Below are 14,578 nucleotides of genomic sequence, written 5' to 3' on the forward strand. Positions count from 1 at the left end.
AATGCCAAGCCTGTGAATTTATTAGGATTTTTCTGGGGAGAGTTGATAGTGGATTATCTTCCAGTCAGTTAAGAAAGAAGTACATACGCTACATGCATCGCGGATAGCTATAGGGTGTCTGCCTGCTCCCTGAAGTTTATTGCTCTCATCAAAGATGCTCAGAGCTTTCCAACAGAATGATTTATTACGAATCAAGTCATACGGAGCCCTTTGCTTATAGCTGGTGCTCTTGGCCCACTTTGCTTAGCTGCTATGAGCTGTTCCCATTGGAAATGGATTGTTTAACCTTGTTTCTCCTTCTTCTTCTCCGGGAATTGACTGGCTCTTATGCAGGCCCCTGATGTCTCGATGCTCTTTCACAGTGTTCGATTGATCTCAAGAAGAATGTACTAGTGATCGGCACAACTGGCTCGCAGACCACTTTCCTCCCGGAGGGCGAGCTCCCAGAGTGTGCCCGGCTGGCTTACGGGGCCGGGCGGGAAGACATGCGGCCGGAGGAGATTGCAGACCAGGAACTAGCAGAAGCAATACAGAAGTCCGTAGAGGAAGCAGGTACCGGGAGGAGCCCAGTTGAAATATTAATCTGCATAGTTTTCTTGCTGTGCATCAGGATGGCTGGCAGCAGTCCCCCTTCTCAGCTCCTAGGAGATACAGTCTAATCCAGCATCAGCGAGTAAATGGTGGAGAGAGAGGGGCTTTATTCTTGCCTGTGGCCTCTAACTGCGCTTCTCTCTTCCTTTCTGTACAGTAAAATCTGTCTGCATGAAGGCGCTCGGGGGTGCCCGCTGTTTAATTTGTGCTCTCCTTGCAACTTCCTTACCCGCTCTGGTTTCTTGGCCTTTGAAGGTGTGGAGAAAAATGGTTGTCTCTGGCACCCGTTCACCTGGGTCAAGGTGCAGTGCCTAGTCAGGGACATGGTTCAGTTGTGTGATCTTTTAGCAGCCTCACGTAAGGACAGTTTTGTGGAGTCTTCTGCAAACCCTGTTCTTAATAGCTGCAGCATATAGAAATAGAGGAGCTATAGCAGTAAGTACAAATTTCTGGACAAAAGTTCACGACAATTTTTAGGACTAGTACTATTTCAGCATTTTTTTCATTAGAATGGTGCTTCTGCCCTTGGAAGGTGAATTGCTTCTTTTACTGAAGATTACTGTTGCTCTAAATTTCAAGAGAAGCAGCTGAACTCACATCCTAATATATATCATCAGCCTTAAATGTGATCTGCAAAGAGAATTTTCACCCTCCCCATAGATTTGTTCCCTGTGTCTCTGGAATCTGTAAGCTGCACAAATGCAGACTGACTGGGCTACGGAAGATTTTGGTAGCTGCAAAATTTAGTTAAGTGGAGACGCCAAAATAGCTGAACGCTGAGCTATGAGCCAAACTATCTGAAACTCAGATTTTCCTTTTAACTCCTCCCTTAACTTCAGCATATGTTTTTGACTAAAGGAAAGCTTCATAATTTTTTTCCCCGCTATTGCAGTGAAGCTGTGAATACCTCACAGAGTGTACTCCTTAGGCCTTTTACAAAGCTTTTAAAGGTAACATTTTATATGCAAGTGTTTTATAGAGACTTTTGAGTTTTACTGCTAATTTTTCCTCTGAAAGCACGCAGTAAGATTCTGCTTCCCACACACATGCAAAACTCTTTGCCGGGTCATGTTTAAGCTGATAAAGTTGATTTCTTCAACATTTTTATTGCTAATTTTTTAAGACTCTAGCATGCCCATATTTAAAATTGAAGTGCAATAACCAGATTTAATCATGTGTGTATATACATACATACATCTATATATATATCTATATAGCTAGATACAGCCAGTTGTAATGCACTGAAATTTTTCGCGAACGCTTCCCAATTGCTGCTTGATAGTCTGAAGAGTAAGCAGTGACTTTCTTGCAAATAACGAAGTTGTTTACATTAAGGGGAGCACGGGACTGCACTTGTGGGTCCCTTTGACCAATTTTCTTCCATTCTAATAACACAAGTTTTCCAGAGATGTAAAAACCTCGAGAGGAAGGCCTGGCTTTAATGAATCAGCAAGAAATGGTTTACATGTTTGACTTTTAAAGCCAAATTTGAATGCTTATTAACTTAAGTTGCAGCAAGTAGAGGGAAACACAAACATAGATTTGACCTTGCCCCTGTCAGGTTTTGACATAGCTAAAGGTCGGACTTGGTAGCTTGGGCTCATGTCTCTTCACATTACCTGGCAGAGAAAATGTGCAGATGTAAATGTTAATTCTTTTCCTGTTAAAACTTTGAGCCTGATGAAGCCCGGGTTGGTTTTTGCAGTCTCTCTCCATTTCGGATGAGACTTTGCAGACATCATAGTTGGTTGGACTTAGTTCTCTGCTGAAAGGGTCAAATAAGAAGCAAACCTTGGCCCAAAATATATGAGTCTTTACAACAAAAGCATTTTAGTCGAATGCTTTAAAATGAGAAGCGCCTAAAATGACTTAAATCAAAGCTGCTTGTGTACCAATACAGTTCTAAAGACCACGTGGCTTTGTTCAGACTAATCAGCAGTCTACCGTTTTCCATTGATGCTGAGCCCTAGAGGAATGTAAAATATTTACGAGAATAGGAAATCCTTTTTGTGTATTCACTTAATTCTTGTAGAACACCCCTGCACAAAACTAAGGTAGGCCTTGTTTAGATTGACTGTGTGTAAGTCTTAGATGTATTACAAGCCTCTGGCTCACAGGCTATATCCTAAGATGTCAGAATATTAATATATACCCTCTTCCTCTCTTCCAAAACTATTAGCTGCTGCTAGATGGTACCAGGAAAACCAAGTGAAAGAACAGGAAACTGGAGAGGGAGAGAACATAATGCGGGACCAAGGAAGCTCAGCTCCCCGCAAGGCCTGTGTTCTTTCATAACAGCTTGAATTTTCGCTGCCTTCTGGTAGATGGTACAACAGAAATCACTGCGTACGTCTGTAGGCTATTAAAGTTCTCCTTTTGAATGCACCTGGATTATTCTTGAGCTTTATTTAACTCCCCAAAGCCCACTTTAGCAAGCGTCATGATTTCTGTCAGCTGACTTGCTGGTGTTTCAGCACCTACAGCAAGGCAGCTGAGGTGGTAGTGGAGTCCTGGTATGTTTTACTGTGACCTAGACCCTCCACATCTGCTTTGTTTATGTCTGCGAGCTTGCCCTTTTCTGCCAATATGCAGTGTTTTCCCCACCACCACCACTGGTAACAATTCTGTGATTATGGAGGATTTACAAAACTGGCAGCAAAACTACAGTTGCTTTAGGAGGAAGCGTATTCAGGTAGCTTACCCCATATACAGCTTTTTATCCAGACAGCCTCGATATAAGAAAGGCACTGCCACCACATATGCAACTCAGGCTTTTCCTAATATAGAGAGAAATTTATCCCTGATGGTGCACTTTGTGGAGAAGAGTTTGTTCCCGGTGTTAGCTGGATCGATATCCTTGATGGGGCTGGGATTCAGCTCCTGTAGATACCCTGGGAGGATGATGACAGTGGGTCTCGGAAGGATGACGCTGAGGAGCGCTTGGCAGAATACCAGCTACTTCTGCTGTCTAAATGACTGCAAACCCCTGATGTGTTTGACTGATCAGACCCTTATTACCGATCCACCGAGTCAAAAGACAGTTCTGCTTCCTCTAAAGGATTGGCTTGGGAGCGGAGAGGGTGAACGTAATCCTACCGCGTAGAAACAGAAAAAGATCCCTCCGGTTTTCATCCGTATCCTGTGTCACAAGCCTCTTTTGCCACCCTTATGAGAGATGAGTGGTCTGAAAATCTGCAGGATAATTCTGGCTTTTTAATACTCCAGCGTCGCCAAGTTGTTGTAGCTGTATTAAGACCAGATGTGCAGCCAACAGAAGGGATTGCTCTGTGCAGCGGCCACTGTATTTTATACCAAAGTGTATTGATCGGAGGTGTGGTATCGCAGCATGTAGTGCACCATTTTTATTTAACGGAAAACAAAAGAAACGAGTAGGTGAGGTGAAAAAGGCAGATTTCTTCCATGGTGTGGAACTTAAAGGAAATCCTGGCTGTACATGGGAGCGTGGTTAGCTGTCCCCCAGTACACCTGGGTATCTGTAAAAAGAGAAAGACTTAAGGGAAAACAGTGGTATATGTTCAAGACCACTGAGTCTGGAGGCCTTTGGAAAGGGAAAGGGAACTAGTGCAACAAATCACGCAGCACAAAACCTGGGTCACCGTTTGGATATCTGACACTGGACAGAGTAGGGCTTTAATGGAAGAACAGGCGCTCTTACAGCAAAGGTCATGTTAGTGATTTAACGAGAGCATGAGAGCCAATACATGAGCAAGATTAGACTATCAGCACGATAAGTTCACTTACTTAATCTGTCCTGATAACGAGACCCAGTGTTTGGTGCTACTGATAGAGATCTGGAATTCATCCGTTCTCCGTGTGGAGAAGGAAACAGTGAGCTGAGTTTGACTTCTGGCTGTCTCTTCCTTTGCTTTGCTCTTCCCAGCCCCGGGCAGCAGTTCCTTTTGGGGATTTCTGCCTTTCACCCTAGGATCCTCACGCTTCCCTTTTGCAGCAAGCTGATGTTTGCTCACCTTCTCCTCCCTGTGATGCCACTAGCCATCGCAAGGCAATAGCTGCTGGGAGCACAGTCCCAAGAATGGTGATGCCCTCTTAATTGTCATTTCCCTGAAAGATGGCTCCCGAATATCTTCAGCTGTACAGAGAACAAACCAGTACGGTGCTAGACACGTGCCTTGTGCTGCGTATATTTTATCAAGCACATAGTATCACCCACGGACCACTCTGCAGCGTAGAGAGTACAGAACTGCCTTTAAATTGTTCTCCAGCAGAGTTATTTTTGACTTGACGTAACGAATTTCCCAGGCAGAACTCCTTCTGGAAGGCAGCGAACACGAGGAGCTCCTGCTGCTCGTACGCTGTCTTGATGGACAGTCGGGAGGGGAGCTGCGAGGTCGCAGGACTATAACCATGCATGTGGTGTGCTCTGAATGCTAACACAAGTTTGGTGTGTTTGTTTCCTAATCCAAACAGAACGTCAGAAGCCTTGATGCATGTAGTGTGTGTTTACTGCAGCTGGAGTGGGCCACAGACCAGGTATTTATAGCCATTGGTTTGTAAGTTTTCGCTACTACAGTGAAAACAGTCATTGCCGTGTGTCCTAACTACGTCTTTCTTTCTGTCTTCCGTCAGAGAATAGTGACAAAGAAACTACCTCACTGGAAATGCCCTCATTACCAGCTTCTGATGGGTTTCAAAATCCAGTCCAGTCTTCAGGACTAAATTCCAAGATCTGTAATCCCACCAATCAATTACTTGATCGTTCTGTCTCTGCCCCTGCTTCAGTTTGCTCATCCGAATCTAGTCTCACAGAGCCCATTGATCCTAGAGCCGTCAAGTCTTTTGAGTCTTCAACTGAATGCCAGATAACCCCAGAAAAAGAACATCCTCTTTTATTACAGCATCTTTCCAATAGCACCTCCTTGGCACATAACGACCCTTCTTCCCCAACAGGGGAGGTAACCTGTTGCAATCCACCTTGCCTTTCACAGAAGACACTCAAAGAAACGTTTATTGCTGACAGTCTAAAGGAATGTAACGCTAAAGAACGAGACCGTGGTCAGGAACTTCATTTGGAAGTGACAAAAGAAACTAGTTTGGCTGACACTGCTGCTAAGCACGGGCAAAATCAAGATCTATGTCTGTCTTCAGAACAGGAGCAAAAGCATGAGCTTCCCACAGACCATCAGACGTGCAAAGAACCAGAAAAGGAACATCTGGAGAAGCAAACTGAGACAACTGACCCAGAACCTCCTTGCCATGTTGGTGGGGTTGAGAAACCTGTTGTGGAAGAAGCCAGCCAGCCAGAAAATCCTCCTACGGAAATGAAAGGAGATGGACAGGAGAAAGCAGGTCTTTCCTGCGCGAAAGGGAGTATCCAAATGTCAGCCTCCCGTAGCTGTATGCATACGGAAGCCTTCATGGAAATAGATGTAGTTGAGCAGTCTGTAGCTGAAGCGCACAGCTCGGCAAGCGAGCAGAAGCGGCAGGCTGAGAACAGAAGTGTATCTGACCTGAACTCGGACGCCTTTTCTATGGAGGTGGAGTCACTGAAGTCTGCATCCTCCTTGAGTGGTCCGCTTTCCACCGGTGATGTCCCACAGCCTAAAAGCACTAGTGAAATTCCTGCAAAGTATAATGAGTTGTCGGCTGAAGGCAGCTCTTCCCCCTCCAGCATCCATCAGCTGGACACGGATCCAGGAAGACCTTCAGAAGAGCCATGTTTCTCTCTAGCATCAGCCTTGAAAGAGCTGCACAAACTCTTGATCATCAGTCAGAAAGGAGAATGTAAAATCCTTGCCTCTGAAGAAGTCTCTCAGCTGGAAATGGCTCACAGAGAGTCAGCAGCACAACAGAAGGGGCTTTCTGAAGATGAGCAGAAAGACTCGGATCCAGCCAGCCAGGAACAGAGTTGTTCCTTCTATAAGGTGAGGTCTGAAGGTGGAAGAGCAGAGGGGAAACAGCCTTGTGATTCTGGCGTAGAAAACATCAGCATTGGGTCAGTCAGTCGCATGCAGTCAGCTCTCGGAGAAGGCGCTTCAGAGATTCAGAACTTTCCAGGTAAGAGTGATTTGGTCGTGGTGAATTCTGCAGCGACATCTGACCAGCAACAGAGCTCTGAGCAGGCAGAGGTTTTGGCAGAAGGTTATCAGAGTCCAACGAGTCCGACTTTGGGGCAAAATGCATCTGTTTCCTCTACACCTGCTTTGGATGAAGGTGCACCTCAAGATACTCGGAGCCTGTTCACAGGAGAACCTGGCAGAAGCAGCAGTTCTGCTCCTGAAGGTCTGTTGCCATTGGATGGGTGTGAGGAACCACTGCTGTGCCCACCAACTGGCTATACTGGACTTACCTCGGGTGCTTCTCTACCACCTGCTTTCCCTGCGGCTGACGTTGATCGGATCCTTGGTGCTGGTTTTACCACACGGGAGGCTCTTGAGGCTTTGGAACAAGCGGATGGAAACGCAGATCTTGCTCTTCTCATTTTGCTAGCCAAGAGTATCGTTGTTCCTACATAACTACGGAAGAGGTAGCTGACTGGGGTGTCTTTTCTTTTAAAGGACGTATCTAAATTATACACCATAATGTACAAGCAGAATGTTGAGCCAGATTTTTTAATTATTTGCAGCCAAAGTAACTTGTCTCTTCTGTTTCACTCATTAGATTTGGCCTTTTAAAAGAAAGAAAACATCCTAGCATTGTGTGGACAGGATAGCTTTTAATTATGCATACTGGATTAAAATTACTGTTTTTATTTAAATGTACAATTTTAGAATAAGCTCCAATGTTACGAATAAAAAGCAGAAGCCATTAAGATCACCGCCCTGTCCAGCGCAAAGCAGATTGTGAAGTGAATTGACCGTGCGTGTGCACAGGACAGGAGGCGCACGCCGAGTTCGGTATGGCACAGACGCGAAACAGCGCTTGTCCAAACGGACTTTGTGGATTTGTTTTAGCTCTCCTGCGCTTTGTAACCCAATGTCCACCCGTGACGCTGATGAAACTATTATGGCAGCTACTAAAGGTATGTAGGTGCCCACAGATGTGTAAAGCTTTGCAAGAGGAGTGAGGGGTGGAGAGGGTTTTTGGAAGCGCACGCTTTTTGTGTGTGCACGGGGAAGGCTGATGCCTATTTTTGCCAAACCCTTTTACGCTCTTGGGCCAGTGTGTTCAAGTTTACAACATGGGGATAGAAGAAGGGAAGGGATAGAATTTGGTGCTACCAAAACTTAAGAGACGTTTTAACTTATTTGAAGATGTGCTGGTATTAATTGTAGGGGCGGGGGGGAAGGGAAAAGGAGTATTTTACATTTTTTTTCCTAGCCTTGCCCACATCATGTTCCCCCCATACAAAAGAACAAGCTCAACGACTTTAAGGCAAAACCTTAACGATGAAATTGTTTAATAAACCAACCGTGTGTTATGGCTTTTAACCCCCCTCTGCCCCTGGAAGAATGAACTGTTTCAGTAGATGCATTCTCTATGCACCGAGCGCGGGTGTGAACAGAAGAATGAAGAAATCTGCTCTGCACTAGTTTATCTCGATGTTTGGGGATGATCAGCCTCTCAGCTGTGGAAATGCAAACTGTGGAAAGCCTGTAGCGGCTGGTGGGGTACTAATTTAATACCTCTTAAAGAGCGAGGGCTCCCCAATAGGGTTTATGAAACAAATGCACTGACGTGGCTTCTGCATTATAACCATCGTGGCCTTCTGGGAAGTCCCTGGTGAGTAGCCTGCATGATGAGGACTCACGGAGGCTGTGCTGTAGGAAGCCCTTTCCAGATGCTTTTTTTGGGGATGAACTACTTTGTGATGCTCTGCAAAGCCCCAAAACACTGTTGGGGCTGGGGAAGGGGAAGGAAAGTGTGGCTGAAACATGATACCAAATTTTAAGTAGGAACTTTTACTTAGTCCCACTCGCAAATCTCAGAAGTGGCTTTGTGTCAAGTGTTCATCTTGAACTTCTTGCTGCGAGCTAAACCTGAAGTGATGGGTCAGCAGCAGCTGGAAACATGTTTTTGTTCATGGCTTTCATTTGTTGTTATCATTGTCTCAGACCTGTGTTCCTGGTGTTTTGTTTTCCCTGTTGCTTAGCAGATTTGCCTACGTGTGTGCTAGGCTTTTTTCATGCAGGGTGGCATTTAGAAACAAGACCAATTTGGTTTCATCTGTGAACTTGCAGGAGTTTCTGACGTCAGTGGGCAGTGGTTGTCAGGTTTTTCTTAGATGCTTGGGCAGCCAGGAGATCCTTTAGAATAAAGAAGAGCTTTAAGGCATTCCTCTGTCTGTTGAATGGAGCTTCTGCATGAGCTGTGAACGTACCAGCTAGGCCTGGGGCTCCCAGACACATTTAGTTCATATTCCACTACTTGTGATGCCGGCAGCAGGCGTTGCTCCGTGAGTATGTAGGAAGCAGCGCTTGGCTGTTTGGGGACCCCTTGCCGGAGCAGCATCGAGTAATTAATTCACTTGAGGCTCTGTTCAAAATTAGTTACTAAGGCAAGACTACAGCTTTATGATCTTTACCGTGTAGGTGGTCAGAGTTACCCCTGCTGAAGTTTTTAAAAATATATTAATATTTAAGTAATTAATATATAAATATTAATGAGCACCTCAGATGAGCGAAAGCCACCTCTGTAAAGGGTAACGCTTGGGCTGGTACAGGAGTACAGAGTCATCAGATCTCTCTCTAGAAGCCTTAGGAAATAAGATATATTAGACCCATTCCCATCTGCATCTGGTTCACTATCAAAAGCAGCAACAAGAATGAAGCTCCCAGCTCTCAGATCCAGAGAGCATCCTCAGTCTAAACAGCCGAATCCGCTCCCGATTCACGCCACGGGTCTCAGTGAGGTGGTCCTGGGAGCAAGCCCCCATCTGGTACGCAGAGACCAGCTGCGGGTTGGCCCTCTTGGATGCACGAGGGCCGAATTTGCGCCCTTAGCCTGCAGGTTCACCTACTGCCAGCTTCTTGACGTTACGGCATCAGATGTTAGCCATTCAATGTTATACCCTTTTTGTATTTACACGTTATGTTTTTAAAAGCGATTGCTAATAGCTAGACGAAGTACTGCTGCTTTGCACCAAACTGGTTAAAGGCTCTAGTTTTATGGCCACGTTTACTTAGCCTGCATATACAGAATTTATGCTATATAAAAGCTTTAGAGCATCAGCCAACTTGCTTCAATGCTCAGTTTTATTCTTTGTCAAATATAATTTTTGAAACCTGCCCTTCTGCCAAAGCTGTACTGAAGCATTTATCGATAGTGCTAGAATTTCCTGGGTAACTTTCTCTGAAGTGCTAGAAACAAAGCCTGACCCCCAGCTGAAAAATACTTGTAAAACTATTTTATCAAGTTGGTCCAAGCCTGGTGATTTAAATCTCTTAATTTCAGAGCCTTGCTTTGAGTGAATGGCTACATGCTGCTAAATTAGAGAATAATTTTTTTAGGAGCAACATTTATGTTGGAGAAAATCTGGGCAGTGGTGAGTATTTAAGGTTAAAATAAAATGCAATAGAACATGTATTTAGCGAACGCTGTCTAAAAGTTGTCTTCTGTTTTAACGTGCATGTGTGTCCTCTCTGCTGTACGCACACATCCTTTGCTCAGCCTTTAGCAATCCCTTAACTGGTCTCTGTGCTTACCTGGCCCACAAGGTGGGAATACTTCTATTCAAGCATGGATGGCAGACCGCTTGTTGGCTAGCGCGGGGGATAAAGGTAATGCCAAAAGCTGTTCAGGTTTCCAAGGAGCCATGTACCCTGGCCTAAAATAAGGCTCTTCACTCTCTTCTCTTCCCCCTCCTCATTCATCAGTGCTCCAATGTACTAATGTCACATCAGCTTAGCAAAATGATTTCACTATGAAAAGTCCATCTGTAGAGAATAAAGCAACACTCGGAAGCTGCCTCATAACGATGCCGGCGCCTGTGGGGACCCTTGAGGGTCTGTAGAGCTTTGTTTCTGGGTGTTTCCTGAAGCCACTGTGGTCATGCACCTTGCTGTTGGTTTCTGGGATGTATTCTTTTGCTTAAAGATACCGAAGGAATTTACTCAGCCTCTTGCTGAATGCATGTTCCTGTACATTAGGCTGTAGGTGAGTTTAGAGGTGATGTTTAGTGACATACCGACATCTGAAAGCTGCTGGGCACAGATAATTCTGACGAGAGGAGGAAATTATTTCCTGGTGATGGTCCCTGGCATGTTTACCTGCTGCTGGACGGAGCTGAGCTACGCTGCGTTATCGTGACAATCTCTGCCTTGTTGCTACGTATGTTCAACTTTCTACGTAGACACTTGGTCTCCAGGACTGTTAACCTTGTACCTCCTAGATATGTTCCCCTCTTTCTGTCTTTGTCTCTCCCTCTTGCCGTCTCCTTTCCTCAAAAGTAGCAATATTTAAGTGTACTTGCTGAATGCTTAACTTCCAGATAAGTTTTCTTTAAAACACTATGCCATTTACGAATAAAAGGAGGAACAGATCCTAGAGGTTTCTTCACCAGACTTGGACTTCTTGCCAAACAGCTCCCCAGAACTCTTAACGTGAATTCAAAGAGGAGAAATCAAGAATATTTTTGCCTGCCTCTCTCAGAAGTCGGCTTGGGAAATGGGGTTGGTTTCGTGTACATCATTCCCCTCTGAAGCGTTCAAGAGATCTCTTCCTGCACTGTGTAGACGAGGCTTAGTCCGTGATCCAAATGCGTAGCGGTTTGGGTTACTCTTTGACTGATGCTTTTTAGCTTAAGAGTTTTTTACAAACTCACTTAAGGAACTTGAGGGAATCAATACTCAGGAATCCTAAAGCTGGTTGCATTTGTGTCATTTACTCTTCTGGGCTGAACATACTGCGGTTGTCCTCGCAGGTGGCTGAAGGGAGGAGTGGTTGTGACATCAGAGAGTGGGATGTGGTTCTGCCCAAAGTAATACACACTTGATTCTTTTTTTTTGATTTTTTTTTTTTTGTTAATATTGGGGGACTGTTTATCAACAAAATTGATGTGTAAAAAAAAATTTGATATTTAAAAAAAATGAATAAACACTTTATCATAATGTTGCTTGATTGGTCTGTCTGTATTTCTGAGGTCAGCATCTCTGCACTCAAATCCTTCTCTGGCTTTTTTTCCAAAGCCAATAAAATTTCCTTAACGTAAATGTTGCCATTTTGAACATAAATGAGTAGAAATCTGTGCTTAAAATTATTCCAGTTGGCAGGGCCTGAGAACAGGCATGAGAGATTCATGTCTTCCCCTTCTACGGAGATGGGCTGTTGAATCCTTCAGGCAGGACTTGGAAGAGCATTAGAGTACGATACAAAACGTAGCACTTGGCCGCAGCACGGTCTGCTGGAAAAATGAATGTGGCGCTCTTCATGTCGCCTGTGTAAATACCTCATTTCCAGACAGATTAGGAGGCGGTTGGTTTTATTTTTCTGGAGCTGGAAGCTGATCTCTTGGGACATCAAAAAATTGGCGTTTATATCCCTAGAAAGCTCATGACAGTTTTAGTTAGAAATAACTTTTAAAATCCCATTCTCTTAGTGTCATGTAATAGAACAGCTTTTGGAAAGGGGGAGCAGAGGATCTTCCTCCTCTGAAACTTGCGGTGCAGTCAGCTAATCCTAAGCACCAGCATTTGTCTCATGGAGCAGTAATTCCTTTTTCGTATCTTGAAAAACAGATGCACTTTTCCTTGGGACGAGCACTGAGTTTTTGACCATTTTAAATCTCAGATATCCAGGGAGCAGTCAGTGTCGGTACCAGACAAGCAGACACTCAAAAACGCAAAGGGTTATGAATCAGTTGCCGTGACAAAGCAGTTCTTGGACAGTGGTTTCCTCCTCAAGTGTTCAGAGCTCCCATGTGATGCTGTTGTCACTATTATAGCTGAGTTATGTCATAAAAGGCAGATATTAATTAGGAGGGCAAAACTACATTTTGAATTCTGGTCTTGGGGTGGGAAAGGGGAAGGTTTTAATGTGTGGGCTGCTGCAGCCCCCTTCAACGTTTTCATACAGCCAAAATGCTGGTTGCAGTTTCTTCTGCAGGGAGATGGTTCAAGGACTGAACGCTCTGACTGAAAACTGTTTTGAGCGTTTGGCCTTGTCTGTTCTGCTTTATGAAGATGGTTTTCTTTTGGTACAAAGAAATACAAGTGCAAATTAACCACAGTTACGGTTGTGTTCACGTTTGGGATTGTCCCAGTCTGTCTGAATTGGGGCATTAGCACTTTTAAATCTGCGGCCCCTTATATGGCCAAAAGAGGTTCAGAGCCTATGTAATAAACGTAAAGCTGACTGCGGGGTGGTTTGCTTTCCTTGGTAATCTTTTATGGACGCTTCAGGAGTAGGACAAGGGACTCCCCCCAGAGGTCTACGAGTTTAAAAATGACAGGTGAAGGTTTTTTTTGAGTAGTCACGTGGGTGCAGAAGCTGCATTAAGAGCAGGAGCCGGATGCAGAGAGGTGAGCATTGCATCATAACCACACCAGAATAGTTCAGAGAACGGTCAACAGAAGAAACACGACTGAGCCATCACTCATAAATTCTGCAGTGACGCTCACTTAGGTCCACTTCCTCGCTTCTCTGCAGTCTCATGGTTTTAGCACGTGCCTGGTGTTGCTTTGCCAAGCGAACAACTTTTTGGGCAGGTTTTGTCACCAGAAGGGGATTTGGGAAATCCTGCTGGCCAGCCTGGCTTTTGATTCACTGCAGCCTTACATCGATTATCTGTTCTACCCCTTCTTTCCTCAGGGGTAAACTGGGGGTGAAGGACCCCCTTGGAAGCGTACTGTGATGATTGCTCCACTATTACATAATTGTCTCTAACAACCAAGCTTACTAATTACAAGGTGCTTGTAATTTCATGATTGCCAATAAAAGCATTGAGTCACGCAGACGAGGACGTGAGTGGTTGGTGGTTGAAATCCCTCACAACAGCAGCTGCCAAAGGAGTGTCTAGTTTTGAGTCTCTTTGTTAACAAATGAAAATGGAAAGCGTTTTAAAATCGAACACTTGTGCCTGGTTGTGAAAATGGAGGTGTGCTCACAGGGCTGCACGTTGGTCATGAGATGCAGGGCTCGCTGTTTTACTTACCCTGATAAGCGTGTGGTTTCTTCGTGTTTTTTCCTAATACTAAATTTTTTCTTGCCTAAATCCATACTGCTACTTCCTGAAATATTTCTCATGTCTCTCTGATTTCCTTCCGGATCACTGGCAACATTACTGAAGTGCCCTACGACTGCGCTGCGTGATAAGGTATGTATCTTAGGAGGATGGTATCTTGCACTTAGCACGCTTTGCTGCAGGAGATGAGGTACGCCTCAGTGAGTCCTTCTGTCCTTCCTTGCTATCCATTTGTGACAAACACCTGATGGCTCCTCTCTTCATGGGTAATGTTCTTCATGCTAACTTTGGCCTGTAAGTACTGAGCAGAGATTTAAAAATCTCTTGGGAAGAGGGTAGGAAGCAGATTATCATGTGGTGGGAGTGGGATGGTTTCCCCTGAGCTTGTCCAGGGAGAATGGGGGCTGTCTTTAAATGCTGGGAGCAGGGAATTTTCCATGTAAATTGTAATTGTGTGGTGGGTGCTTTAAGGGATTACAACCAACTCGTTTTACTTAGAGTAAAACAGAGACTTGGGGCATTCAAAACATCCAGGAAAACTATAGGACACCAGGAAGTCCGCCGTACCATGGGATTATACAGGTGTATACACTGCGCTGCGTCTAGTGCCTTCAAAGCAACGAAGAATGCAAACAGATGCACTTACCTGCTGGCTCGTGCTGTACAGCTTGTTTTCTTTATACCCTGAGCATGCTTTAAATCCTAAAATTCAGCAGTAAAGACTAAAACGGCGCGTTGGATCTGTTGGGCTTCTTTAAAAGGGGCTGACTTTAGCTTACTGGTCTCTCCATTGACTTGTTAGGGATCAGGCTCAAATGTTTCATGCTCAGGACCACTCCTAAGGAGTTGTGTGTGCATTTTAGTGGGGTCGTTTCCCTCTAATCTCCC

At 44.7% G+C, this 14,578-nt stretch overlaps 2 protein-coding genes across 2 annotated transcripts in view; both read left to right on the forward strand.

Moving 5' to 3' along the window:
- Window positions 1-7,385, forward strand: part of LOC103922241 (regulatory solute carrier protein family 1 member 1-like) — a 15,503-nt gene extending 8,118 nt beyond the window's left edge. The window contains exons 8-9 of the mRNA XM_009330343.1: window positions 356-552; window positions 5,200-7,385. Of these exons, the coding sequence (XP_009328618.1) occupies window positions 356-552; window positions 5,200-7,085 (2,083 nt within the window). The 3' untranslated portion in view covers window positions 7,086-7,385. The remainder of the gene's footprint in view (window positions 1-355; window positions 553-5,199) is intronic.
- Window positions 7,386-7,468: 83 nt separating this feature from the next.
- PLEKHM2 (pleckstrin homology domain containing, family M (with RUN domain) member 2) overlaps window positions 7,469-14,578 on the forward strand; it is a gene marked incomplete at its 3' end in the record, with an annotated part of 35,959 nt that continues 28,849 nt past the window's right edge. Inside the window, exon 1 of the mRNA XM_009330344.1 lies at window positions 7,469-7,591. Within this exon, the coding sequence (XP_009328619.1) occupies window positions 7,469-7,591 (123 nt within the window). The remainder of the gene's footprint in view (window positions 7,592-14,578) is intronic.

This window comes from Pygoscelis adeliae, unplaced genomic scaffold (assembly GCF_000699105.1).
Source record: "Pygoscelis adeliae isolate BGI_AS28 unplaced genomic scaffold, ASM69910v1 Scaffold728, whole genome shotgun sequence".
In the NCBI taxonomy this organism is placed as follows: Eukaryota; Metazoa; Chordata; class Aves; order Sphenisciformes; family Spheniscidae; genus Pygoscelis; species Pygoscelis adeliae.